Below are 25,712 nucleotides of genomic sequence, written 5' to 3' on the forward strand. Positions count from 1 at the left end.
CAGCCAGGCTTCTTTGAGATGAAAACCTCCTGCCTGGTGTTTTCTATTCAAAGATCATCACACCCATATTTTCTGGTTACTTTGGTGGAGTTGGGCACGTGTTTGCCATCCACATCAGGGCAGAGCTGTTGTGTGTTGGCACAACACACTCCGGGTGTCACGGACATATTTCATGAAAAATCCTTTTGCGGATCTTTTCTCCTGAGAAGCTGAGAAGCCTCAGAAACGAAATGTAAACAATAAAAAATGGGCATTTTAGGATTGGCTTTGCGCAAATATAAAAATGAGTATTATATGTGTTGTGTTAGAAAGTGATGCTGAATTAATTCTCTTAAGTAGTGTGTTAAATATAGTTTTAGGTTATAACAAAATGTTAAAATAGAAACGATGCTAGGTAAGATACCCTTTTTAAAGAAGGACTTACTGTGAGATAGCAGCCACAGGACAACTGAATCTTTCAGAGAAAAAGGGAATTATTTTATTAATTTATTAATTCATTAATTTATTATTAACTTATTCTGATAAGGGAGCAAATTTATTGCTCCCTTATCAGAAGAAACAAACTTCTTCCTGCCTCGCTCAGGCTTAGTGACGCCGTCAGGATTCAGAGGAAGGAGCCACTGCCCAGCCAGAATCCTGTGTTTGAATGGAATTTATGCAGCATGGATGAGCTGGATGAATATGCAACAGGCTGTTGCTTTTAAGGGTTAATCCTCTGTTAATGTGGGTCCTTTTTCAGGCTTATTTTGCCCAGAAAAGGTACCCGGACTGTCTGTAACTCTTTGTTCTTAATGTCTCATATTGTCCTAATCCAAATTGTCCAAATTTTTATTACTCTAATTATATTATTATTTTTATAGCTATTTTGTTAGTATTAAAGTTTTTAAATTTTAAAAACAAGCGATTGGCGTTTCCACACTGCCATTACCCACGGCCGTAAACAGCCTCGGAACCTTTGTGCCACAGCGCTGCTTCCCGGCGGGGCCTTTCGGCCACCGCTCACAGTCAGCGGGTTCCTGCGCGCTGATTGGCGGGCGGGCGCTCGCGGTGCGTCGCGTTGCAGGGCCCCCCGCGGGGCCGAGGCGGGCCGGGGTGGCGGCGCCGCTCTCTGCGCAGCCCGCGGCTCCCGCCGGGCTCGGCGCCGGTTCCGGGCGGGGTCGGCAGCCCCGGGCGGCCCCGCAGCAGCCCGGCCATGGCGCCCGGCCGTGCGGGCGGTAAGGCGGCCGTGGTGCTGCAGTGCGAGTGGCAGCAGTGCTCCTTCGTGGCCTCGGGCATGGAGGAGTTCTGCGCGCATGTGGCGCAGCACCTGCAGCAGCACCTGCCCGGCTCCGGCGGGCCCAGCGCCGACATGGACCCGCTGGGTGAGGCCCTGGGGAAAGGGAGGCTCAGGGGGGCCCTTGTGGCTCTGCAGGAGCCCCTGACGGGAGGGGACAGCCAGGGAGGTCGGGCTGTGCTCGCAGGGAACAGCAGGACAAGGACTGGGACAGTGAAGGGACTTGAGGAGCAGGTTTGCTTAGAGAGACCTTCGGGCTGTGCTTGTGTGGGGCAGAGGAGCGGTCTGGGTTCCAGAGCAGCTGTGTGTCTGTTCTAGAAGACCTGTCTGTCGGTCTGTGTTCCCCAGGAGCAGTTTGAGTTGCACAGGAGCTGTCTGTCTGTGTTCCAGAGCAGTTGTTTGCCTGAGTTCCAGAGCAGCAGTCTGTCTGTCTGTCTGTTTGTTCCAGAGCAGCTGTCTGTCCGTTGCAGAGGAGTACACGTGCCTGTGGCAGGACTGTGGTTGCTGCTCCCTGGAGCTGTCTGTCTGTCTGTCTGTCCATCCGTTGCAGAGGAGTACACGTGCCTGTGGCAGGACTGTGGTTTCTGCTCCCCGGCGAGCTCGGCCGAGCTGGTGCGCCACGTTTACTTCCACTGCTACCACACCAAGCTGAAGCAGTGGGGGCTGAGGGCCCTGCAGGGCCAGGCAGAGCTCAGCCACTGCCAGCTGGACTTCCAGAGCCACAACATCATCCCCGAGATCCAGGAGAGCTTCCTGTGCCTCTGGGAGTACTGCGAGGTGAGGGCCGGGGGATGGGGGCGCTGTGGGCAAGCCCAGGAAGGGCTGGGACAGGAGGGAGTCTCGCTCCATGTGCTCAGGGGCTGATGTGTTATTGTATTATACTCATGGTATTATCTTATATGATATTACATTACATTGCATTATATTAATTATATTACATTACATTGCATTATATTACATTATATTACATTATATTATACATTATTATATATTATAATATATAATATCACGTTATACATTATATATCCATAATATACTAATATATATTAACATATAATTAGCATATAATTAACATATAATTAACATATAATTAGAATATAATTAACATATAATTAACATATAATTGACATATAATTAGCATATAATTAACATATAATTAACATATAATTAACATATAATTAACATATAATTAACATATAATTATATAATCTATAATTAATATTATATATTAATTATATATCAATATGTATTTATATATTGATAATCTACATTAATTTTTATATAATATACATTTTTATATATTTATATATGCATAAATATATGTATTAATATGTATGTATACATTATTATATATACATGATTATACATTATTACATTACATTATATTACACATATATTATGTTAATTACATTATGTTACATTATATTACATTATGTTACATTCTATTACATTGCATTACATTATATTATGCTATACTAAAACTATACTAAAGAAAGAGAAAGGATACAGACAGAAGCCTTAACAAGAATGAATAATAAAAATTTGTGACTGACTCCATGTTCTCAGAAGGCTGATATATTGTATTATATTACATTACATTGTATTACATTACATTACATTGTATTGCATTACATTACATTGTATATTACATGGTATTATATTACATTACATTATGTTACATTATATATATTATATATATATTATTTATATGCTATACTAAAACTATACTAAAAAAAGGTAAAGGATACAGACAGAAGCCTTAATAAGAATGAATAATAAAAATTCATGACTGACTCCTCAGAGTCTGACACAGCTGGCCGTGATTGGTTTCATGTTAATTATTTTTACTTAATGGCCAATCAATGACCAGTTGGATAAAAAAATCTCCAGACCACATTCCAAAGCAGCCAAACACAGGAAAAGCAATCAGATAATTATTGTTTTCATTTTTCTCTGAGGCTTCTCAGCTTCCCTGGAGAAGAAAGCCTGGCAAAGGGATTTTTCAGAAAATGTGACCGTGACATGCTACCACATTTCTCTTCACAGAGAAAAGCAAGGCATGGTTCTTCCCAAGAATATTCCTGGGTTTCACATTCTCTGAACCTCAGAGAAAGGAAACACAACTCTTATCTCATTTGCTGTGCCTGTGTTTGTGCCAAAGCAGAATGCAATATGGAGATTGTTTACCCACAGTGATGGTGTTTTGGTTCCTTGGCCTGTCAGGGTGTGTGTGTGTGTCAGGACTGTGGGCTGACACTCACGAGATTCAGTGCAGTTTAGCTGTAATGTAACATAGTGCAATACAATATAGAATAAGACAGTATAATAAAGTCATTAATTAGCCTTCTGATAAGGTGGAGTCAGATGCATCATTCTCTCCCCTTGTCACAGCAAAAATATCATCTCTGCTGCTCAGCTGCTCAGCTGCAGGCTCTGTCTGGAGCTCTGTGGGAGCATCTGAGTATGTTCTGGTCTCTCACCCTGCCCTGTGTGGTCTTGTCCCCTCAGAGGTCGTTTGACAACCCCGAGTGGTTCTACCGGCACGTGGAGGATCACAGCTTCTGCTCCGAGTACAAGGCAGCGGGGAAGGAGAACCACGTGCTGCTCTGTGGCTGGAAAGGTTTGTGGGAGCCCCCAGGGCCTCTCCTCACAGCTTTGGGCTGGGTGGCAAACATGGGAACAGGTTTCAGAGAGCTCCTTGGCCTTCAAAAATAGGTTTTCAAATTCCGTGAAATATTCCTGCAGAAATATTTCCCTCAGTTGAGTGTTCAGTACAGAACTTCCTATTCATGTGTAATCACTACCTTGGAGAAAAGGCTTCAGCTGATTTATTTTGATTTTTTTTTCCTTAATTTCTCCCATGTTTGAGCAATTGCTTTAACTGCTTGGGGGGCCACACTGGTTGTACTGTGGTAGAACCAGTACTACACTGGTGAGAGAGCTTTGGGCTGGGTGGCAAACAGGGTTTCAAAAAGCCCCTTGGCCTTCAAAAATAGATTTTCAAATTCCATGGTTTTGACCATGAAAGATTCCTGCAGAAGTTCCCTCAGGGAATCCAGTTGAGTGCTCAGAACTTCCTATTTATGTGTAATCAGTACCTTGAAGAAAAGGCTACAGCTGATTTCTTTTACTTTGACTTTTTTCATTAATTTCTTGTATTTGCAATTGCCCGAACTGCTTGGAGGGGCCACACTGGTTGTACTGGGGTAGAACCACTTGTGATCTCACTGTGCTGATCTCACCCTGCTCTGTGGGGATTTTGGAGCCTTGCTGGCCCAAACAGGATGGGGAAGCTGCTGTTGAGCGAGGCTGTGTCCCTTGGGAGGGCTCTCAGCTGTGCTGTCCCTCCCCAGACTGCAAGTGCAGCTTCAAGGGCCGCTGCAAGCTGCGGGAGCACCTGCGCAGCCACACGCAGGAGAAGGTGGTGGCCTGTCCCACCTGCGGGGGCATGTTTGCCAACAACACCAAGTTCTTCGACCACATCCGCCGCCAGACCGCCCTGGAGCGTAAGCCCTGGGGCAGGGAGGGGCCTGGGAGGGCTGCCCTGGGCTGGTGGGCTTGCTGGAGGTGCCTAAACCCTGTGAGCCGAGGGCAGGGTGTGCTTGGCTGCTGAGTGATGGCAGCCCCAGAATCGCTGGGATGGGAAGAGACCTCTGGGATTGATCCTCACTGTGTGAGCCAGCCGTGAGGGGAGGGACTCTCCCACCCCCCTGGGCAGCAGCAGTGAGTGGGCAGGGCCTCAAAGGGGCAGGGGCAGAGCCTGGCACTCCCCTCCAGCATCTGACCATCCTTTCCCTGAAGAAATTCCTCCTGAAATGCCACCTGAACCTCCCCCGGCCCACCTTTAGTCTGTGTCCCCTGGGAAGTGTCTCCTGGCAGAGGCAGGATGGAGGCTGTTCCTCCTGTGGGGACCCAGGGCTGCCCACCAGGGATTGCAGCCCTCGGGAACCCCTCTCCTCACTGCTCCCTGTGCTGTTCTCCCTGCCCTGATGCCCCCTGTGCCCTCTGGTGCAGAGCAGAGGTTTCAGTGCTCCCACTGCTCCAAGAGGTTTGCCACCGAGAGGCTGCTCCGCGACCACATGAGGAACCACGGTGAGTGAGTGAGTGAGTGAGTGAGTGAGTGAGTGAGTGAGTGAGTGAGTGAGTGAGTGAGTGAGGGGCCCTGCTCCCAGCTCAGCCCCTGGGCTGTGTGCTCTGCCCTGCCCTGCTCTGGGCTGACATTTCTCCCCGGTTTTGGCCCAGTGAACCACTACAAGTGCCCCCTGTGTGACATGACCTGCCCGCTGCCCTCCTCGCTGCGCAACCACATCCGCTTCCGCCACAGCGAGGAGCGCCCCTTCAAGTGTGACTACTGTGACTACAGGTGAGGGCCAGGGCTGGCCCCCTCCCCAGACCCCCCTGAGGCCTCTGTGTGTGTGTGTGTGTGTGCTGCAGCTCTGTTCCCTCACCTTGTGCTTCCAGCTGCAAGAACCTCATTGACCTGCGGAAGCACCTGGACACGCACAGCAAGGAGCCGGCGTATCGCTGCGAGTTCGAGGCCTGCAGCTTCTCTGCTCGCTCCCTCTGCTCCATCAAACTGCACTACAGGAAGGTCCACGAGGTGGGAAGGCAGCAGAGCTTGCATTGCTTGTGATGCCCCTGTCAGTCTTCTCTGAGAGCTTTCTGTCTCCTTCCCTGCACCTGCGGGTGCTGACATGGCTCTGTGTCCCTCAGGGTGACTCCGAGCCCAGGTACAAGTGCCACGTGTGTGACAAGTGCTTCACACGGGGGAACAACCTCACTGTGCACCTCAGGAAGAAGCACCAGTTCAAATGGCCCTCAGGACATCCTCGCTTCAGGTACTGCTCACCTTCAGCTCCTCAGTGCATCCTGCGTGGTGCTGGCAGTGCCTGGGCTCTGTAAATTGTTCAGGACCCTTTCCCAGTGGCTGGGAGGGCAGGAAATGTTCAGTGGGATCTGAGCAGAGCTGGCTGGCAGCTCCAGGGCAGTGCTGCCATCACTGCTCCCTCTGCTGGGACATTTCTGAGCTTGGCAGGGTGTCCCCCTCTAGAGAGATCAGTCCTGGGACAGAAACCTCTGCTGCACCCCCTGTAGGAAACTCCAGAGGGTTTCCAGAGCCTGAAAGCTGGGAGGGGAAGAGGATGGACTTGAAATGGTCCCAGTGAAGCAGAGTGGAAGGAGGGGGCTGGGGAGGGCATTGAGCCTGGCCCAGAGCTCAGAAGCTGCCACATGGGTTTGCCTTTGGGACTAGAGGCTGAAACGCCATCTGTGTAGCACAGGGATTGAACCTTGGCTGTTGTGCCCTTTCCCTGGCTGTTGCCCATCTCCTGGGAAGGGGAACGTGCCAGGCTGACCCCTCCTGTCTGTGCCCAGGTACAGGGAGCACGAGGACGGCTACATGAGGCTGCAGCTGGTGCGCTACGAGAGCGTGGAGCTCACAGAGCAGCTGCTCAAGGACAGGGAGAAGCGTGGGGAGGCTCTGGATGGCTCCAGCGAGTGCATGGTGCTGCCTGAGGGCGAGGGCAGCCTGCAGGGCATCCTTCTGGAGCCTCCAGCAAACCCTGCCCCGGCAGAGAACAGCACATCTGAGCTGCCTGTGCCCCCTGCCCTGTGCTCTGCTCCCAGCCCTGAGCCAGCACGGCCCAGCCCCTTCCCAGCAGCTGCCTCCTCCTCCTCCTCCTCCTCAGAGCAAGGAGCCAGCAGCAGCAGCAGCCCCATCATCCGTGTGGTGAGCAGGACCAACGAGCAGGGCCAGAGTGAGACTGTCTATTACGTGCTGGCCAGCACAGCCTCGGAGCAGCAGGGCCCAGCAGCCCTGGAGCTGGAGGAGAACGTCATGGACAGGCTGCAGAAAACAGCTGAGGAGCTGGGCATCCACATCCTCTGAGGGGCTGCTGGGCATCATCCAGATCCTCTGAGGGGCTGCTGGGCATCATCCACATCCTCTGAGGGGCTGCTGGGCATCATCCAGATCCTCTGAGGGGCTGCTGGGCATCATCCACATCCTCTGAGGGGCTGCTGGGCATCCAGATCCTCTGAGGGGCTGCTGGGCTTGATCCAGATGCTGTGAGGGGCTGCTGGGCATCATCCAGATCCTCTGAGGGGCTGCTGGGCATCATCCAGATGCTGTGAGGGGCTGCTGGGCATCATCCAGATGCTGTGAGGGGCTGCTGGGCATCCAGATGCTGTGAGGGGCTGCCCCTCTGCAGCACAGTTTCAGCCTCCTGGGATGTGCTGCTGGTTCTGGTCAGCATGGGGAGAGGGGAGGGACATATCCCCCAGGTGTGAACCAAGTGATCTGAGCTGGAAGGAGCTGTCTGCCTCCTCCTTTTGGGGATTGCAGCCTGTCAGGGTTCTCCCACCCTTCTGGGAGGTTTGGCAGGGTGGAGTGCTCACCAGCTGTGCCCTTCTGAGCCTGTTCCCCGGGCAGGATGGTGTGTGGAGCACACTCTGGTGCTGAAGCCTCTTCCCTGGGAACATGTGTGGCCCTTGGCAGGCCTGTCCTGCCCCATCCATGCCTTCTCCAGGGGTTTCATGCCTTCATCAGCACTTCCTGCACACATTTCCTGTCTCACCTGCTGCTGCTGGTGGTGTTTGCCTCCCTGATCCCAGAACCAGCCCTTGGCTCTGGGAGGAGGCCAGGGCAGCACTGGGACATTGGGAGCTTCTTGCTGCTTTTGGCATCCCCTGGGTGTCCTCCCCACATTGGGGTTTGGGCTCCTGCTTGGGCAGGGTGTGCTTTGGCAAGGCAAATAAACATCAGGCTGCCAGGCCCAGCAGTGTCTGGTGTTTCTCTGCTCAGCCCCAGCCCTGGCAGCCGTGCTGTGGGGTGGTGCAGGGTGGGAGGTGGGCACTGAGGAGCTGCCAGGCTCTCCTGGCACTGTGCAGCTGGCACTGCAGTGTGCTGCTCCCCAGAGGTGGCACTGCAGGGCTGGGTTTAGCTCTGGCACTCTGTTCCTGCTGTGGGGCTGAGTTTTGGTGCCTCCCCAGGGTTTGTTTGAATACAGGGAGTATCCTGGGCCTGGGGGCAGAGCCAGCTCGTCCTTTGTTGAGTGGCTGGACCAGGACAGTGTGAATTTGGGGTCCCTGGAGTGCCCTCCCTGCCCTGTGTGTGGAGGTGATGTGCCCAGGGGGACACAGTGCTGCTCTTGGCTGGGCACTGACTTTCCCCCATTGCTCCCTCTCAAGCAGCTGAGCAAAAGCTGCTGGAATTTCTGGATTTTGGGGGAAACCCCTGGATCCCAGCGCCTCTGGGGAGAGGCAGGAGCTGTCCCTGGGAGCACACACTGCTGGGGGCACAGCATCCCTGCCCTGGGCACTTGCCTTGCCCAGCCTGGGCCCTGCCTTGGGCTCAGCTGCCCTCGAGGGAAGGACAGACGGGCCCCGTGCCAGGTTTGCACTCGCAGCACTCCAGCCTGGCCCTGTTTGCAGCTCCCCAGGCTGGGCTGTGCTGCTGCTGCTGCCTTGGGGCTGCTGCTGGAGTGTCCCTTTAAACACCACCTCGGGCAGGCTCAGCTGCCAGGGATTATCTGCTGGGGAGAGGATTGGCATTAAAGGCAATGTCTCCTCCCTCCCCCTGTCCTGCAGCATCCCCGGGCCTGGGGGGTGTGTGCAAACCAAATTCACTTTCTCCTGGGCGAGCACAGAGGGCTCTGGGCTTGGAGGGGCGAGGGGAGGAGGCAGATGATGGCACTGGGCCTCCTCTTCCTCGCCGTGCTGGCCACGCTCACCTCCTGCCAGGAGCCAGAAGGTAACGGGGGCTTGGGCATGAGGGAAAGGTTTATGGGGTGCCAGTAAGGAGCAAGAGCAAGCCTTGGCACAGGGGACGTGGGCGCTGAGTGGCTGCACTCACAGCAGGGCTTGGGGAGGGCTGGGGTGGCTGTTGTGGGCTCCAGCACCGCCCTGTGGGGCTCTGAGGGCTGGGCAGGGCTGGCAGTGGTGTCCTTGCCCCAGTGGCCCCAGGAGGGCTGGGCAGGGCTGGCAGCGGTGTCCTTGCCCCGGTGGCCCCAGGAGGGCTGGGCAGGGCTGGCAGTGGTGTCCTTGCCCCAATGGCCCCAGGAGGGCTGGGCAGGGCTGGCAGTGGTGTCCTTGCCCCAATGGCCCCAGGAGGGCTGGGCAGGGCTGGCAGTGGTGTCCTTGCCCCAATGGCCCCAGGAGACCTGGACACGTACTGGTCTGGCACGGCCCCCATCTGCCTGGGGGGCTGCAAGGGGCGGCACAAGGAGCTGAAGAGGAGCCAGTGTGGGAACGGCAGCTGCTGCTGGCTGGGCTACAAATCCTTCTGCAGAGGTAAAGCCAGGGGATCCCTGGGGATGCTGCAGGGCTTTGTGCCACACTTACACAAAGTGTGAGCGCCTCCAGCAGCCTGGGCCGCGCGGGGACACAGCCTGGGGCACGCTCAGCCCTGGGGCTGTCCCGTGGCCAGCAGGGCACAGCCCCTGTCCCCTCCCAGCCCTGGGGACCCCTAGGCCCCTGCCCAGGCTGCCACCCTGGCTCCATCCCTGTCCTCAGTGAACTGCGGGCGGCCCGAGGCGGATTTTAACTCGGTGGTTCACGGCAATGACTGGTGGGTGGGCTCCGTGGTGCGCTACAGCTGCCGGCCCGGCTTCGTGCTGCTGGGGGACCCCGCCAGCGCCTGCCAGTCCGACGGGCGATGGAGCCCCAAGCCCTCCTGCCTCCGTGAGTATCCCGGGGGGTACCAGGGCTGCAGGCACGGCCCCAAACCTTCAAAACCCCGGTGGGGTCCAGGTGAGCCCTCCGCAAGTATCCCGGGGGTACCAGGGCTGCAGGCCCGGCCCCGAACCCTCCTAACCCCGGGGGGTACCTGGGCTGCAGGCCGGCCCCGAACCTTCAAAACCCCGGTGGGGTCCAGGTGACCCCTCCGTGAGTATCCCGGGGGTACCAGGGCTGCAGGCCCGGCCCCGAACCCTCCCCGCCCCAGGTGAGCCCCCCATGATGGGCTCTGCCCCCCAGGGATCTGCCTGCGGGGCCGCATCCAGATCAGCGAGCGGGACCTCACGGGCCGGTGCTCCTCGTCGTGCGGCAGCCAGGAGCACCTGGGAGCCTCCCCCAGCCGCGGCTGCATCAAAATCTCGGGCTGTGTCACCAAGCTGTCGGGCTGGCCCCGCTGGTTCCAGCGCTGCGACATCTGCGAGTGCGACTGCCACGTGCCCTGCGGTGAGCCCTGGGTGGCACTGCCCGGTGCGAGGGGAAGGCTGGCACTGGGAGATGGGAGCTGCAAACAGCTCAAAATCCTGTCTTTGCTCTCCTCAGGTTCTTCCAGGTAGAGCTGGGCCAGCCGGGGCTGACACCGCTGTGCTGAGGGAGGCTTCAACCCTGGGTTCTCCTTCCCTTTCACCAGTGTCTCCATTGTGCTCCTTCCACAAGCTCTGTCTGTCCTGAGGATGTCATCTGAGATGTTCTGGACTCACTCTTGCAGGATGGCTCATGCCAGACTGGCCAGGGGATGCTCTGGGAGCAGCAGGTGCTGGGATCTGGGGGTGCCATCACCCATTTCCCTGGCTGCTTCCCAGAGGGGGCTCAAAGCCCCTCTTAGGGGTGAGGCAGCACCTGGACCTGTGCCTGGTGCAAAATACCTGTCCTTCAGTGCTGCAGGTTGGGATTTCTCTGTGTCAGGAGATTCCAGGCCCTAAACTGGGAGCTGGAGCTGCCCTCTGAGCTTGCTGGGGCCAGCAGGAGTGTGGCATCTGCCTCCTGTCCCCATGGTGGGGACAGAGCAGCCTGGCCAGTGTGGCATCTGCCTCCTGTCCCCATGGCGGGGACAGAGCAGCCTGGCCAGTGTGGCATCTGCCTCCTGTCCCCATGGCAGGGACAGAGCAGCCTGGCCAGTGTGGCATCTGCCTCCTGTCCCCATGGCAGGGACAGAGCAGCCTGGCCAGTGTGGCATCTGCCTCCTGTCCCCATGGCAGGGACAGAGCAGCCTGGCCAGGGCTGCAGCACCCACTGCTGAGGAACCAAGCTGCCCTGCAGCCTCCCTGGGAGTGCAGAGATGGGAAAGGTCTCATCTCCCAGGTGGAAAACCTTCCCTACAGGCTGCTGCATGGCTGCTGGTGCTGCTCCTGCCAGGGGCTCTGTGGTCCTGCCCTGAGAGCCCCTCCCTGCAGGGGCTTCTCCTCGCAGCAGCTTGGGGCCACAAAGGGGGAGATGTGGCTGCAGCCAGGAGCAGCTCTGTGCCCCTTGGGGACATCTCTGGCTCCTCGATGGAAGCAGTTTTATTCCCCAGGGAAGGAGAGGGTGGTCTGGAGCACAAGTGATGGCACTGCTGAGGGTGCTGGAGGACCAGCCCTGGGTCATTAAAAATATATTTACAGGGAATCCCACAGGTTCTCCTGTCATGCAAAGAGGTTCTGCTGCCTGCTCTGTCCCTGCAGCCCTGAACACAGATGACAGAACCAGGACAGGCTCCCCCTGCCACTGTCCTGGGTGGGGACACGGCTGTGGACAAGGCCACTTTAGGAAGGTCCCAGCTGGGGATTAGAGGGATGTGAAGGTCCCCATGGCACTGGGCTCCATCCCTGCTTCCTCCCACCTTGAAATGACTCCCTACAGCTGCTGGGTGCTTCATGGCCACCAGCTTGGGCCCAGCTGAGCAGAAAGGGGTTTAGGGGCTAGGGATTTAGGGATTTCGTTCCCAGGCCATTCCCTGAAGGGAGGAAAGGCTGTGGCACTGCTCAGAGCAGGCCTGAGCTGGCACCTGCACACAGGGAGTGCCCCAGGGCTGGGAGGCAGCTGGGTACAGAGAGAACCGGGTGAGCCCCAGGTGCCTTTTGCTCCAGAACAAGATGACTTAAGACCTCCATGAGGAGCTCGGCTCCATGGATTGCTCCTCGTGCCCTCCCCAGTCTCTGCCTGGATCCTGCCCTGAGCTCTGGCCCAGCCCTAAGCTGGCAGGGGGTGGGGAAAGCTCTCCTTGGCTCAACAGATGGTTTTTTAATTAATACTCTTGCTGGTGCCACTCATTTCCATATGTCTCTGGTGTTTAAGTGCTGTGGTGGGTGCGAGGTGTGAGTAACAGCGAGGAGGGAGCCAGGCGTGGTGCTGGGGAGGTGCAGGGGGATCCTGCAGGACGAGCTGCACCAGGGAGGGGGTGCTGGGGGTAAAACCCCGGAGGGACAACCCCTGCCACCCCCTTTGTGACCAATTGTCACCCCCCTGGCTGTCCCAAGCCATGGCAGCCCTGACTGCCCACTGTGCCCATGCTGGGGGGTCTGCACAGGGGTCTGGGGGGCAGGAGCAGCTTTGGGGTGTGTGGGGCTCCCTCGGGGGGGTTTGGGCTGCGGGGGCTGTGCCCCGATGCGGGCCCTGGGGTGCTGGAGGGTGCAGAGGCAGCGCTGCCAAACCCGCCCGTGTGCTCAGGGATGCTCAGGGCCTGCTGGCAGGCGGCGAGAGGAAATAGGGCCGGTCCCTTTAAGAGGATTTTTTCGCTGCCTGGCAGCGCTGCCCGCCCGGGCAGAGCCCATCCATCCATCCATCCATCCATCCTGCTCCCCGCCCGGCAGCAGCGGCCACTGGGCTGGGAGAGAGGGGAGCCCCGAGCAGCCCGGCCCGGGGGCCGCTGGACACTGCGGGGCTCCTGCTGGACACTGCGGGGCCGGAGCGCCCCCCGCCCGCCCTGCCCACCCCGCCCCGCGGAGGGATGGGGAGGAGACCCGGGCCGGGCACCCGCGGGGGCAGCGCCCAGCCCGGCTCCCGCCGCTGAGCGCCGCAACCGAACCGAACCGAGCGGAACCGGGTGGAACCGAGCCCGGCCGGGCCCCCCGGGCAGCGCCCCTTTGTCTGCGGAGGAGGCGAGGCGGGGGCGCTGCGGGAGCGGAGCCGCCGCCCCGCACCCTGCCAGGTGAGCCTGCGGGAGAGCCGGCAGCGGAGCCGGGCCCGGGGGGGCTGGGGCTGGGGATGGAGGGGGCCGGCGGGGAGCGCGGATGAAGGAAGAGCATCCTCGGGCAAAGCCTTCCCGTCCCCACCCCGCGCCTCGGGGCTGGGCTAAGCCGCCGAGAGCCGCTTGCGGGATTTAGCGCTCCGCGAACGCCCAGCCGGAGGAGTCAAGGTGAGCCCGAGGGCGCTCCGAGCCCGCTGCCCCCCAGCAGCACCCCCGAACCCCCCGTTCCTGCACCCCGCCGATGCCGGGAGGGGACCCTCGGGATGGGAACCCCCACCGCTCCTTCCCGGGGCTGGGCTGGCTTCATTGCAGCCCTGAGCGGGGTCTGCCTGCAGCAGGGCTGGGCTGGGCTGGGCTGGGCTGGGGGATCTCCCGCAGCTGCCGGCGCCCCTCGCAGGGGCCGCTGTGAGCGCTGCAGCCGCAGCGAGCGCTGCCCGCATCCCGCAGCCCAATGTAGGTTAGCGAGGCGGCGGTGGGACCTCAGGCTGGGAGGCGAGCTGGGTGCAGGGCACGGCCCCTCCGGCACAGCCCGAGCTCCTTTTGCTGCTCCTGGGGGGATCCCCGAGCCCCCGGCAGCCTCGCAGAGCCGCGCTCCCCGCCCTGCCCGCTCAGCATCCCCGGCACCGCAGAGCCCCGAGCCCAGCGGGGCCCGGCCGTGCTGCAGCCGGCTGTGGAGCACTGCGGGCACGGCAGCGCTGGGGCAGCTGGATCAGCGTCATGGCCCCGGCTCGGTGCTGGCCTGGCAGCTGAGGCTGTGCTGAACGAGCCCGGAAGGTGAAACGATGAGTCGAGGAAGACAGAGAAGGAATGGCACCAGCAGAGCCCCCTCCCTGTTGTGTTCAGGCTCTCCCAGCAAACCCAGGGGGACCCCAGGCAGTGTCTGAGGGTCTGATGCACCCAGGACAGTTCTGCCCCAGGAGCACGGCGTGCTTTGTCCAGGAAACCAGCTGGAATCATCAGCTTGTTTAGGGTTTCATACCTGTGTTCCCCAAGGCCAGGGCAGGGCTGGTTCCCGGCGAGTCCTTGGGGACCCCAGGCACAGGGCAGGACATCAGCTCCCCCCCTCCCATCCTGCACCCAGCGGACAAACGGCACCGGGGCAGGGCCCCCAGGGCTGGGGGAGCTGAGCAGCCCCCGCAGCAGAGCCGGACCGAGCTGCAGGAGGTGCATCAGTTATTGACTGTGGAGCTGAACCAAACCCCGCTGCTCCGAGCCCTGGGCGCAGGCTCGGCCGCTCCATCCTCGCCGCCAGATGTGGGTGCCGGCCCCAGCTGGGCGGAGGGGACGGCGGAGGCAGCAGGAGCAGCGGGGACAGGACTCGCTGTGGGCCGGTCCCTGCAGTGCCTGGCAGAGCAGCCGAGCCCCGTGCGCTCCCCACAGAGCGGCAGGATGGCGGAGAAGGGCATGGATCCCGCCTGCGTCTCCATCGCCCTGGAGGACACGGTGTGCCACGCCGGCCCTCCCGACGCGCCGCTGCTCACCACGCACCTGAAGAAGGTGGAGAACCACATCACGGAGGCGCAGAGGTTCTCCCACCTCCCCAAGCGCTCGGCTGTCAACATCGAGTTCATCGACCTGTCCTACTCCGTGCGGGAGGGGTCCTGGTGGAGGAAGAGAGGTAGGAGCTGGCGGCTGGGGAAGGACAGGGAGGGGAGGGGACCCGCGGGGCTCTCCCAGCCCGTTCTTGTTGTGCACGCCATGACCTCACCCTGCTCCCCGTGCCAGGGGCTCTCTGTGCCCGGGTGTTTGTTCTGGGTGCTTTGGGAGGGGGGGAAATCTGTGCTGGGCAATGCCAGGGGAAGGCAGAAAGAATTCCAGGGAAACCTCTGGCCTGGGCAGACACCCTGGGATGGGATGGGATGGGATGGGATGGGATGGGATGGGATGGGATGGGGTGAGAGACCCCAGCACTGCTGTTTGGGGTATGATGAGTGGGATGGAGCTCCCCAGCACTGTTGTTTTAGGGTATGATGGATGGGATTGGATGGGATGGGATGAGACACCCCAGCACTGCTGTTTTGGGATATAATGGATGGGATAGGTTCCCCAGCACTGCTGTTTGGGGTATGATGGATAGGATGGGGTTCCCCAACACTCTTGTTTTGGGGTGTGATGGATAGGATGGGGTTACCCCAGCACTGCTGTTTGGGGTATGATGGGGTTTCCCAGCACTGCTGTTTGGGGTGTAATGGATGGGATGGGTTTCCCCAGTACTGCTGTTTGGGGCATGGTGTCTGTGTGGGATGCAGCAGGACACCCCAGCTCCCAGCCTGGCCAGGAGAAGGTGTGGGCTGTGGTTTGTGGGGGATTTCCTCTCCCTGTGAGCCGGGGCCCCTTCCCTGTGTGACTCTGGCCGGGAGCTCAGGGAGGGGAGAGGGGAGGCAGATGGCGGCTGGTGGGTGGCAGTCTGCTTTAATTAGCGCTTTCAGTTAATGGGATGCCAATCAGGCAGCCCGATAAGATGGAGGGTGAGCTGATCTGCAGGAGCTGAAGGCAGGAGGGGACGAGCAGGGAGGTCACAGGGCTCGGTGAGGGGCTCTGGCAGCCAGGAGTGCCCGGTGGGGCTCTGCCTCATCCCCAGGCTGTGCAAAGCTCGGGAATCCGAGGCGCTGAACCACCCTGGGAGCATCCCTGACATCTGCCGGGATGGTGCCTCCCTGTTTGCCCGGGATGCTGAGGAAGCACCCCAGAAGGATCCATGGCACAGCCAGGGCGGGTTGTGCTCTAGCGCCCAGGAGGAACCGGCTCCTTGCCAGCGGGCCAGGGCCTGCGCGGAGGGAGGGAGGGGGGAAGGCTCGGGCAGCTGGGCCAGGTGGGAGCCAGCCCGGGGGTCCGGGGGTCCCTGGGGTGGCGGTGCGTGGGGGGCTTTTCTCCCTCCCGTTCCCCCCGTTCAGACGAGGCTGGCGGGGCTCTCGGGGGGTCTCGGTGGCTTTGCCCACATCCCCCAGCCCCGCTGGCCCGCTGTGCCGAGCAGGAGGTTACTGGCAGTCAATGAACGTGAGTAACCGCTGCGCAAGCTGCAGTGGCGCCGACGTGAGCAGCATGCGCGGTGCGGAGCCGTGCGAGCTGCCGGGGGGGGCTGCTGGCCCTGCTCGCCCCTGCCCACCCTGCGCAGCCCCCCTGCCCTCCCCTGCCCGCGGGACCCCCTCCTGCCCGGGGGTCCTGACCCCGAGGGGCTCAAAGGAGGAACGGGGTGGATGCGCTTCCCTGGGGATGGACAAACCGCAGGGCTCCCCAGAGAGGTGGGGCTGTCACTGCTCTGTCCCTGGGCTTATCCCAGCTTGGGTTTGCTGCCCTTGCCCCACAGCGCTGTCCCCGTGGGGCACAGAGGGGACACAGTTCCGCTAGAGGGATGCTCAGGCTCGGTCCATGGGGTTATCACCCCCCAAACCCAATTCCTGTCCAGCCAGGGCTCCATTTCAGGGGCGGCTCCTGAGAGCCCGAGGCTGTGCTTGTTCCTTGCTCCCGACACATCGTGTTCCTTCTGCCAGAAAATGCTAATCAGCCGCGTTTAAAGCAGAGATAATTCCAGGTCTGATTAGCAGCGGCTGCTGCCGGGTGCCACAGCGTGAATGCCAATGAAGGCAGCAGCCGGATCGGGAATTCTGCCTGCCCCCCGCTGCCCTGCTCCGCCTGGCCCTGCCCCTGGCCTTGGGGATCAGCGTCTGAAGACAAACCCAGGAGCAGCCTGGTAATCTCCCTCAGCAGCTCAGTGCCCTGACCCGGGGATTTCCCTGCTCTTTGCTGTGATCCAGGTCAGGAGCTTCTTCAGCGCCGGGAATCAGCGGGATCAGCCAAGGACCAGGGGCAGGGATCGTGCTGGAGGTGGCAGCTGCAGTGGCCAAAGCCCTGGGGGTGCTGATGGGGCACACACAGCTCCTCCGTGGCACACGGGGGTCCTGAGGTGCCCCAGGAGCTGGGCTGGCAGTGCCAAACCCCTGCTGCTCTCCCCCTGCAGGGTACAAGACTCTCCTGAAATGCCTGTCGGGGAAATTCTGCCAGCGGGAGCTCATTGGGATCATGGGCCCCTCGGGAGCTGGGAAATCCACACTCATGAACATCCTGGCTGGCTACAGGTGGGTCTGGGGGGTCCCAGAGGGGCTGGGGGTGCAGGGCTGTGCTGCATCCCCCTCCCCTGCGCTCCCTCCTGCAGGGAGACTGGCATGAAGGGGCAGATCCTGGTGAACGGGCGGCCGCGGGACCTGCGCACCTTCCGCAAGATGTCCTGCTACATCATGCAGGATGACATGCTGCTGCCACACCTCACCGTGCTCGAGGCCATGATGGTGAGCTCTGGGGACATCCTGAGGTGAGGGACATCCTCTGGGGACATCCTGTGGGCTGAGGGACATCCTCTGGGGACATGCTGTGGGCTGGCTCCTTGTGGGCACTGACCCCACACCAGCACTGGGTGTTTCCAAGGTTCTGGGATGCAGGAACAAAATCCTGCTGTCTGTGCTCCCTTCATGCTGAGAGTCAGGGGTGGGATCATGGTGCAGCCAGCTGTGTTCTCTACATCTGACAGTCCTGTCTCCCTGGCCATGCTCTCCCTGCAGGTCTCTGCCAACCTGAAGCTGAGTGAGAAGCAGGAGGTGAAGAAGGAGCTGGTAAGGGCTGGGGAGGGTGGGCCCAGACCCCCTCAGCTCTCCCCAGGATGGGGACAAGGGGAGCAGGGGATGGCAGGGGTGAAGGGAGGGGGATGAAAGCCCGTGCAAACCCTTGGCTGTGTGACAGGTGAACGAGATCCTGACGGCCCTGGGGCTGCTGGAGTGCTCCTACACCCGCACCAGCTCCCTGTCCGGGGGGCAGCGCAAGCGCCTGGCCATCGCCCTGGAGCTGGTCAACAACCCGCCCGTCATGTTCTTCGATGAGCCCACCAGGTGAGCCCACAGGGGCTCCCAGCCCTGCCTGCCCGGCTGGGCTGCCCCTGCTGGCCTGGCCAGTGCCCTCTGGTGCCCACCTGAGCTCGGGGTGGGACTGTGCCCCTGGGGCTGGTGCTGCTCTGCATGGATCTGAGGGGAGGGTGCCCACAAGTGGGGCATCTTTAGGATGTTCTTGTCCCTCTCTCAACTCTCCCCTTCTCTCTCTGCTGTCTCTCTCTCCTCTCCACCCCTCCTGCGTGGCCACAGCGGGCTGGACAGTGCCTCCTGCTTCCAGGTGGTGTCCCTGATGCGCTCCCTGGCTCAGGGCGGGCGCACCATCATCTGCACCATCCACCAGCCCAGCGCCAAGCTCTTCGAGATGTTCGACAAGGTCTGGCCCGGCACAGGCTCCCTCTGGCCCCAAGGAGAGAGGCCACGGGAGGGGTGGGCTGCGGCCATTTGTGCTGGGTTTGTGTGGCAAGGCTGGCCTGTGTCAGGAGGGGGTGGCAGTGCCCTGGCTGCCCTGCACCTGCCACATCCTGCCTTTCTCTTGCAGCTCTACATCCTGAGCCAGGGCCAGTGCATCTTCAAGGGTGTCGTGACCAACCTCATCCCCTACCTGAAGGGCCTCGGCCTCCACTGCCCCACGTACCACAACCCCGCTGACTTCAGTGAGTGCCCCCACCCCAGCTCCAAACCCCGTGCCCAAACCTCCCAGGATGCCCAAGGGAGCTGCCCGTGCCCTTCCTGCTGGGTGCTGGGGGCTCAGCACCTCTCAGGGGTCCTGTCCCCCTCCACAGTCATCGAGGTGGCCTCAGGGGAGTACGGGGACCTCAACCCCGTCCTGTTCCGCGCTGTCCAGAACGGGATGTGCACCATGGCCGAGAAGAAGAGCAGCCCTGACAAGGCAGATTCATGCCCCACGTGTGGGACGGTGAGTGGGGCTCAGAGGAGCCGCCTGTGCCAGCAGTGGTGAGAAGCTGACCCACGTCCCTGTGCTCCTGCAGGACGTGGATCACATCGAGAGCCACACGTTCGCCACCAGCGCCACAACTCAGTTCTGCATCCTCTTCAAGAGAACCTTCATCTGCATCCTGCGGGACACGGTGAGGGCTCAGGGCTGGGCTCTTTGGGGGCTGGCAGCACCAGGGAGCTCCACGGGCTGTCCTCTGCTCCCTTGGGGTGTTTTTGGGGTGCTGAGCCCCCCTGTGCCCACAGGTGCTGACCCACCTGCGGTTCATGTCCCACATCTGCATCGGGGTGCTCATCGGGCTGCTCTACCTGCACATCGGCAACGACGCGGGCAAGGTCTTCAACAACACCGGCTTCCTCTTCTTCTCCATGCTCTTCCTCATGTTCGCTGCCCTCATGCCCACCATCCTCACCTGTAAGGAGCTCCCTGCCCCCAAATCCCCCCTGCTCCCAGGGGTGCTCCAGCTGTGTGGCGCTGTGGGTGTGCTGGGCAGGGTGTGGGGAGCCAGAGGGATTGGCCAAATTCCAAAGGGATTGAAAAGTAAGAGAGGAGAGAAAAATTTAAACAGGGGAAAGCCTTCTGTTTGCCTGTATTGCAGTTTTGCCCTTTATTTAGCTATAATCTGGTTATTTGACCCCTGGTGGCTCAAAGCATAGTGCTGGAATTTTAATATTTTATTTTTTTAATCTTTGAAAATGTGTGTAAATCTGTAAAAAGCCCCACCCAAGCTGACTTTTCCACGTGGAAGTTCCCCGTATCAGCCACTGATATTTCTTCCCCCCAAGGAAGGTTTGGGCACCCTCTCATGATGCAGGTGGAGGTTACCTGGTGCACCCCACCTGCAGGGCGGGTGTCAGAGGGGCTGGAGCCCCCCAGGGCAGGCAGGGAATTTCTGGCTGCTCACCCCCTGTGTCCCTGCAGTCCCCCAGGAGATGACTGTGTTCCTGAGGGAGCACCTCAACTACTGGTACAGCCTCAAAGCCTATTACCTGGCAAAGACCATGGCAGACGTGCCCTTCCAGGTGAGCTTTGGTGCCTTTGGGCACCACCCTGGTGCTGCTGTGCCACCCTTGGCACGGCCAGGCCGTGCCCAGTGCCCCAGGCTGTGTCTGTGGGGTCAGTGGGGTGAGGATGGCTGTGGGTGGTGTCTGTGGGGTCAGTGGGGTGAGGATGGCCCAGCAGGACTGTGCGTCTATGGGGTTGGTGGGGTGGAGAAGGCCGTGGGTGATGTCTGTGGGGTCAGTGGGGTGGGGATGGCCATGGGGCCCAGCAGGGTGTGATGTCTGTGGGGTGGGGATGGCCATGGGGCCCAGCAGGGCTGTGTGTCTATGGGTTCAATGGGATGGGGATGGCCATGGGGCACAGCAGGGTGATGTTTCTGGGGTGGGGATGGCTGTGGTGGTGTCTCTGGGGTCAGTGGGGTGGGGATGGCCATGGGGCCCAGCAGGGTGTGTCTGTGGGGTCAGTGGGGTGGGGATGGTGATGGGTGGTGTCTGTGGGGTCAGTGGGGTGGGCATGGCCATGGGGCACAGCAGGGTGTGATGTCTCTGGGGTGGGGATGGCCATGGGGCCCAGCAGGGTGTGGTGTCTGTGGGATCAGTGGGGTGGGGATGGCCATGGGGCCCAGCAGGGCTGTGTCTCTGGGATCAGTGGGGTGGGGATGGCCATGGGGCCCAGCAGGGTGATGTCTCTGGGGTGGGCATGGCCGTGGGGCCCAGCAGGGCTGTCTGTCTGTCCCCTGCAGGTGATCTGCCCCATCGCCTACTGCAGCATCGTGTACTGGATGACGGGCCAGCCCCCCGAGGCCACGCGCTTCCTGCTCTTCTCCGCCCTGGCCACCGCCACCGCCCTGGTGGCCCAGTCCCTCGGGCTGCTCATCGGAGCTGCTTCCACTTCCCTGCAGGTCTGGCAGGCTTTGCCTCTTCCGTGGAGAGTTGCAAGGGTCCCTGTGATGGTTTGGGGTGAAGTGCTGCCCGTGGGTGGCCAGGGATGTGACACCCAGTGGCCTGTGTTCCCCAGGTGGCCACCTTTGTGGGACCTGTCACTGCCATCCCCGTGCTGCTCTTCTCGGGCTTCTTCGTCAGCTTCAAGACCATCCCCACCTACCTGCAGTGGAGCTCCTACGTCTCCTACGTCAGGTGGGGCCCCAGCTCTGGCCAGAGCTCCCTGTCCTGGGCTCCCCTGTGCCCCTGGTGACCCTCAGGTGTGCTCTGCCCCAGGTATGGCTTCGAGGGGGTCATCCTCACCATCTACGCCATGGAGCGCGAGGACCTGGAGTGCCTCGAGGACTTCTGCCCTTTCCAAAAGCCCATCAAGATCCTGCAGGAGCTGGACGTGGAGGAGGCCAAGCTCTACCTGGACTTCCTCATCCTGGGCATCTTCTTCGTCATCCTGCGGCTCCTGGCTTACCTGGTGCTCAGGTACAAGGTCAAATCTGAGAGATAAGGGGGCCGTGGGGCCCCGGTGCCGTTCCCGGGCCTGGCCTGCTGTGAGAGATGTTCTGCAGATGGACACGGTGCTCCTGCAGGTCCCAGACCGTGGTGGAGGCACTGGGAGGTGCCAGCCAGGCCTGGCTCAGTCGAGAAGGGTTTTGAGACATCTCGGAACTGTTTTAACCTTTCCACACACACACTCTTCATTGCAAAACGTTTTGTACAGCCCTGGCATGTGCCACTGTCCTCCCCCAGGACTGACAGAGCTTGGCTTCCCTCTTGGTGTCCCTGGGGACAGCAGGGACAGCCCAGCCCAGGTGTTTGTGCCCAGCACGGCTGGGAGGAGCCTGGTCCATGCAGGGGGAGCAGCGGCTGGGGCTGGGCTGGGCTGGGCTGGCAGGAGGGAGCTGCAGAGCTGGAGGTGCAGCTCATGGTGCCGTTCCTCGTCCTGGCCAGCAGCGTGGGAGTCAGTGCTGAGAGGAGCCCAAAGATGCCACGGTGGAGCTGCACAAGGCTTTAGAGTTTCCTGTTGCTGTAGCCACAGAGATTGCTGCATCCCCCTTTTATTTCTGTGCAAATCCTCCTTCTTTTTGTTCCTTTTTCTTTATTTTTTTCCCCCACAAGCCCCACTGCATCTACAGCAAAGGGAGCAAACAGGCAGAGAAGAACTTGGGGCTCTGTCTCAGACCTCTGCTGGGACATCATCCTCAGAGATGGGATCTCCAAAGCAGAGTCTGTGGGAGCAGGACAGTGTTCTCAGACCTTAGGGAGTCTCACATTCAGTCCCTGTTGTTTCTGGGGTCTGAGACAGGAGGATCTGAAGCAATTTAGCCACCATGGAGAGAAGTGACTGGTCCCTTGCACGGAGCAAGGAGGATTTCACAGAACCTGCCCGTTCCCACAGCCTGCCCGTGCCAGGAGGACGGAAAACAGGGCTGGGCTCAGCTGTGTCACCGCTGGAGGCTGTGCTGCAGGAGCAGAGCTGGCCCTGAGCCCTTCCCTGCAGCCTCTGTGCCCCAGCTCCCCCGGGGCTGCCTCAGCACACGAGCCTCGCTCAGCACCGACTGCAGGAGGGGACACCAAGGACACCCAGCCTGGCACAGTGCCAGCCCCCAGGGTGACACTGGGCACAGGGGGTCCCTCTGCAGAGCAGTGCCTGCACTGGAAACCAGGTGAGATGCCAGGCTGGTTTGTTTGCAGCAGGTGGCACAGACACTGGGAAGGCCTTTGCACTTAGTGATGGTACCAGAAGGTCCCTTTGGTGGCTCTGGTGGCTGCTCCAAACTCGCACACCTTGCAGAGAGAGGGAAGGCAATTCAGCACCGTGCTGGCTCTCCAGAGGAACTGAGCTGAGCCCAGAGCTGCTGAACCAGGGCCATCTGCAGGTGCTGCTGTGCTGGGAACACAGCACCCTGCTCCCCTGCCCTGCCCAGCTCCGTGGGCATGCTGGCACTGCTGGGAACACAGCACAGCTCCATGGGCATGCTGGCACTGCTGGGAACACAGCACCCTGCTCCCCTGCCCAGCACAGCTCTGTGGGCATGCTGGCACTGCTGGGAACACAGCACCCTGCTCCCCTGCCCAGCACAGCTCTGTGGGCTGGCACTGCTGGCACCAGGCTGCACCCACAGACATGGGAACCTGCAGGATTTTGGCAAGCGTGGACGTGGGGGAGGCAGAGCCCTGCCCCACCCTGGCAGGCTGGCCCTGGTTCAGGGGATCCTGCTCCTGGCACTCTGAGCAGCCAGGGATGGCAGGGCAGACGCCAGGTTCCAGCAGAGTCCTGGGGAACGATCTTTGGCTTTGCTGGCTCGGGCTGGGGCTGCACAGCAGAGTCTGGCTGGCCTGGCACTGATGCTGGCACTCAGCAAGGCTGAGCTTCCCCTGCCTGGAGGGCATCGAGGAATGTTTGGCCACGGGGCTCTCCTGGAAGCAGCACCCACCCTGCTGCCCCTTCCACGCTGAGCTTGGGGTTATCCCCAGGGGCTGCTCTCTGACTTTTCACTGTCCCTCACAAAATTCCCCTCTGCTGCTGGGCCTTCCTGCAGTGCTGTGCTCTGCAGTGGAGCTGCGCCAGCTGCAGGGCTGCCAGCCGCAGCCACAGGGACACGGAGGGGTGGGGGACAGTCCCTGTGCTCTGTCACAAGGTGCACAGGTGGGCAGGGAGCTGGGGCTGTGGGGCTGTCACCCTTGTCCATCTCCTTGTCCCTGGAGCTGGTGGGATGATGCCTGGCTTCTGTCCTGCTCTTGGTGGGCTGGGACCAGTCCCTGCTCTGCTGGGCTGAGGCTTTTCCCTGGGTGGATCCTGACATGCAGGAGGTGTCCGTGGGGCAGCTCTGCACAGCTCCTGCTTCCCCCCTGGCATTTGGGGCTCTCCTGGTGGGTCCTGTCTTCTGCACCCTGGGGGTGCTGCTGTCCCCAGTGCTGTCCCCAGCACCCAGCACACCTGGACAGCCCTGTGCCATCACAGCCAGGGCCACCACTGTCCCAGGAGCACCAGGACAAGGAGGACTGGTGTTGGAGCAAAGGGGCCACCAGCAGGCACCAGGGACAGCCACTGGCCGTGTCCCCCACGCCCATGGAAGGCTTTGCTGAGCAGGCTCTGCAGTTTGCAGTGAAACCCCACGGAACAGGCACTGCCAGGGCAGGTGGTTCCCGCTGCTGGGCCCAGCCTGCCTGGGCTGGGGCAGCACCCTGGGGTGTCCAGGAGGGCTCAGCACAGCCTGTGCCCCCTGTGCCCATCAGGTACATGGCCACTGCGGGGCAGAGGGCCAGGACAAAGCCTGGAGCTGCAGGATGGCTGTCCCCAAGCAGGGTAAGGGGACTGAGGGTGATGGGGCAGAGCCCGGGGCAGCAGGACACAAGTGAATGTGTGGGTATGAAGGGGCTGATGGGTGAGGGATGGGGCACAGGGCAAAGGCACCCTCAGTGCTGCCTGAGGAGCTGAGCCAAGGTGTCACTGTGCTTTCCCTGTGTTCAAGGACAGCCCCGGAGGTGTGGAAGGTGCAGGGAAAGGCGAGGAGGAGAAGCGCGTTTGCACTGAGCCCCCAGGCTGGCGGGGCTGGGCTGAGCACCCCGGGTTCATTGCCTGGGTGCTCCCTGCCCTGTTCCTGGGGTTTTCTCTGCCCAGGCATGGCAGAGGGATGGGGTGCAGCCGTCCTGCTCCAGGGGACCCTGAGGGAAGCAGCAAGGATGCACTTTATCAGAGCAGGGAGCAGAGCTGTGGGTGCTCCTGGCTGCAGGAACGCCACAAGGGAACGCGTCCGGATAATCAGGAGGAGCGTGATGGAGGAGAGCAGGCTTCTTCCCCCACAGCTCCTCTCCTGCCCCTGCCCTCCCTTGTGATGCACTTTGGGTGGATAGGGTGGGGTTCAAGCTGTGGCTCTGGCTCCCTGGGAACGCCAGCTGAGCCTCAAGCCACCACAAACTGCTGCAGCCCCTTCGGCCCATGGCTGTGGCAGGCTCTGCCTCTCACGGGGGCTCTGATGGCAGGCAGGCAGGCAGGGCATGGCCACTCACCTCCATGCATGTCCAGGCCACCTCTGTCACACGCACAAGAAGAGCAAACGCTTCATCACCTGGCTGGGGTCTGCTGGAGGGGAGGCTGGGCTAGAACAGGGAGGGGATGGGGCTTCTCCCAAATCAGGCAATAAAACAGTGTTTCCTTCTCACTGTGTGTGTGTGGACACCGTTTGTCCTGTCCCCCTGCCCTGGGCTCTCTGTGTGTGTCCCTGCCATGCTGGGCCCTGTGATTTTCCAGCTTTTGCTGTGTCAGGGCACCAGGCTGGACAATGTGGGGCACGTGTGATCCAGGGGGGCACCACACAGAGAAGTGCAGGCATTGAAACTCACATTTCCACACAACCACAGGTGTGAGCTACCTTCCTACCAAAATAAGGGGCAGGTACCAGCTCAGAGGCCGAGGCAGTCTCCTGGCACAGCTCTGTTGTGCCAGCTGCTCCGGGGGCATTTGCCCAGGTGGTTCTGCCCTGCTGGGAGGCGGCTGTGAGGCAGGAGCAGGGCACTGCTGCCCACAGCTGCAGCCTGGCAGGAACCAGGCAGGGTGGAGTGAGGCCCTGGGCTCTCCAGGCTGGGCTGCACACGCAGGTAAGTGCCCCGCAGGGCCGGGGTGCCAGGTGCCAGCTTGCTGCTCGCCCAGAGGGTGCCGGGAGCTGTTGGGCAGGAGGAGATGCTCTGCTTTGTGTCGGTGTTTCCGAGATGCCAGCTGTACTTGTTGGGTTTCACACATCAATAAAACTTATATTTATAGTGTACT

The 25,712-nt window shown here is 60.2% G+C and overlaps 3 protein-coding genes across 8 annotated transcripts; all 3 read left to right on the forward strand.

The window, feature by feature from the left end:
- The first annotated feature begins 1,086 nt into the window (after positions 1-1,086).
- HINFP (histone H4 transcription factor) lies at positions 1,087-8,049 on the forward strand. The gene is made up of 9 exons (XM_064732250.1): positions 1,087-1,361; positions 1,824-2,050; positions 3,782-3,893; positions 4,627-4,779; positions 5,288-5,365; positions 5,516-5,636; positions 5,735-5,873; positions 5,987-6,111; positions 6,647-8,049. Exons 1-9 carry the CDS (start codon positions 1,193-1,195, stop codon positions 7,158-7,160), a joined length of 1,638 nt encoding a protein of 545 aa, XP_064588320.1. The 5' UTR covers positions 1,087-1,192; the 3' UTR covers positions 7,161-8,049.
- A 96-nt stretch (positions 8,050-8,145) lies between these two features.
- On the forward strand, positions 8,146-12,350 carry LOC135457555 (CUB and sushi domain-containing protein 3-like). 5 transcript variants are annotated; one of them, XM_064732254.1, is made up of 5 exons: positions 8,146-9,023; positions 9,428-9,562; positions 9,785-9,952; positions 10,247-10,450; positions 10,547-12,350. In XM_064732254.1, exons 1-5 carry the CDS (start codon positions 8,957-8,959, stop codon positions 10,558-10,560), a joined length of 588 nt encoding a protein of 195 aa, XP_064588324.1. In that variant the 5' UTR covers positions 8,146-8,956; the 3' UTR covers positions 10,561-12,350. The 5 variants fall into 5 exon arrangements, with proteins under 5 accessions (XP_064588324.1, XP_064588322.1, XP_064588323.1 ...); XM_064732252.1 differs by having other exon boundaries at positions 10,247-12,350; XM_064732253.1 differs by having other exon boundaries at positions 9,431-9,562; positions 10,247-12,350.
- A 392-nt stretch (positions 12,351-12,742) lies between these two features.
- Positions 12,743-25,710, forward strand: ABCG4 (ATP binding cassette subfamily G member 4). Of its 2 annotated transcripts, none has more exons than XM_064732248.1 (15): positions 12,743-13,130; positions 14,550-14,787; positions 17,128-17,245; positions 17,323-17,455; positions 17,726-17,776; positions 17,904-18,049; positions 18,299-18,422; positions 18,588-18,702; positions 18,832-18,965; positions 19,039-19,137; positions 19,250-19,418; positions 19,926-20,026; positions 20,749-20,907; positions 21,024-21,142; positions 21,224-25,710. In XM_064732248.1, the coding sequence occupies exons 2-15, from the start codon at positions 14,559-14,561 to the stop codon at positions 21,447-21,449; spliced, it is 1,923 nt and encodes a 640-aa protein (XP_064588318.1). In that variant the 5' UTR covers positions 12,743-13,130; positions 14,550-14,558; the 3' UTR covers positions 21,450-25,710. The 2 variants fall into 2 exon arrangements, with proteins under 2 accessions (XP_064588318.1, XP_064588319.1); XM_064732249.1 differs by lacking the exon at positions 12,743-13,130 and adding an exon at positions 13,216-13,337.
- The last annotated feature ends 2 nt before the right edge of the window (positions 25,711-25,712 follow it).

This window comes from Zonotrichia leucophrys, chromosome 24, assembly GCF_028769735.1.
Source record: "Zonotrichia leucophrys gambelii isolate GWCS_2022_RI chromosome 24, RI_Zleu_2.0, whole genome shotgun sequence".
In the NCBI taxonomy this organism is placed as follows: domain Eukaryota; kingdom Metazoa; phylum Chordata; class Aves; order Passeriformes; family Passerellidae; genus Zonotrichia; species Zonotrichia leucophrys.

Coding starts and splice junctions, on each gene's coding strand:
- HINFP (XM_064732250.1), top strand. CDS start 1,193: ATGGCGCCCGGCCGTGCGGGCGGTAAGGCGGCCGTGGTGCTGCAGTGC. Junction 2,051..3,781: donor GCCTCTGGGAGTACTGCGAG/GTGAGGGCCGGG, acceptor TTGTCCCCTCAG/AGGTCGTTTGACAACCCCGA. Junction 6,112..6,646: donor TCAGGACATCCTCGCTTCAG/GTACTGCTCACC, acceptor GTCTGTGCCCAG/GTACAGGGAGCACGAGGACG.
- ABCG4 (XM_064732248.1), top strand. CDS start 14,559: ATGGCGGAGAAGGGCATGGATCCCGCCTGCGTCTCCATCGCCCTGGAG. Junction 17,777..17,903: donor AGGAGGTGAAGAAGGAGCTG/GTAAGGGCTGGG, acceptor GCTGTGTGACAG/GTGAACGAGATCCTGACGGC. Junction 18,423..18,587: donor TCTTCGAGATGTTCGACAAG/GTCTGGCCCGGC, acceptor TTTCTCTTGCAG/CTCTACATCCTGAGCCAGGG.
- LOC135457555 (XM_064732252.1), top strand. CDS start 8,957: ATGATGGCACTGGGCCTCCTCTTCCTCGCCGTGCTGGCCACGCTCACC. Junction 9,024..9,427: donor CTCCTGCCAGGAGCCAGAAG/GTAACGGGGGCT, acceptor CAATGGCCCCAG/GAGACCTGGACACGTACTGG. Junction 9,953..10,246: donor CCCCAAGCCCTCCTGCCTCC/GTGAGTATCCCG, acceptor TCTGCCCCCCAG/GGATCTGCCTGCGGGGCCGC.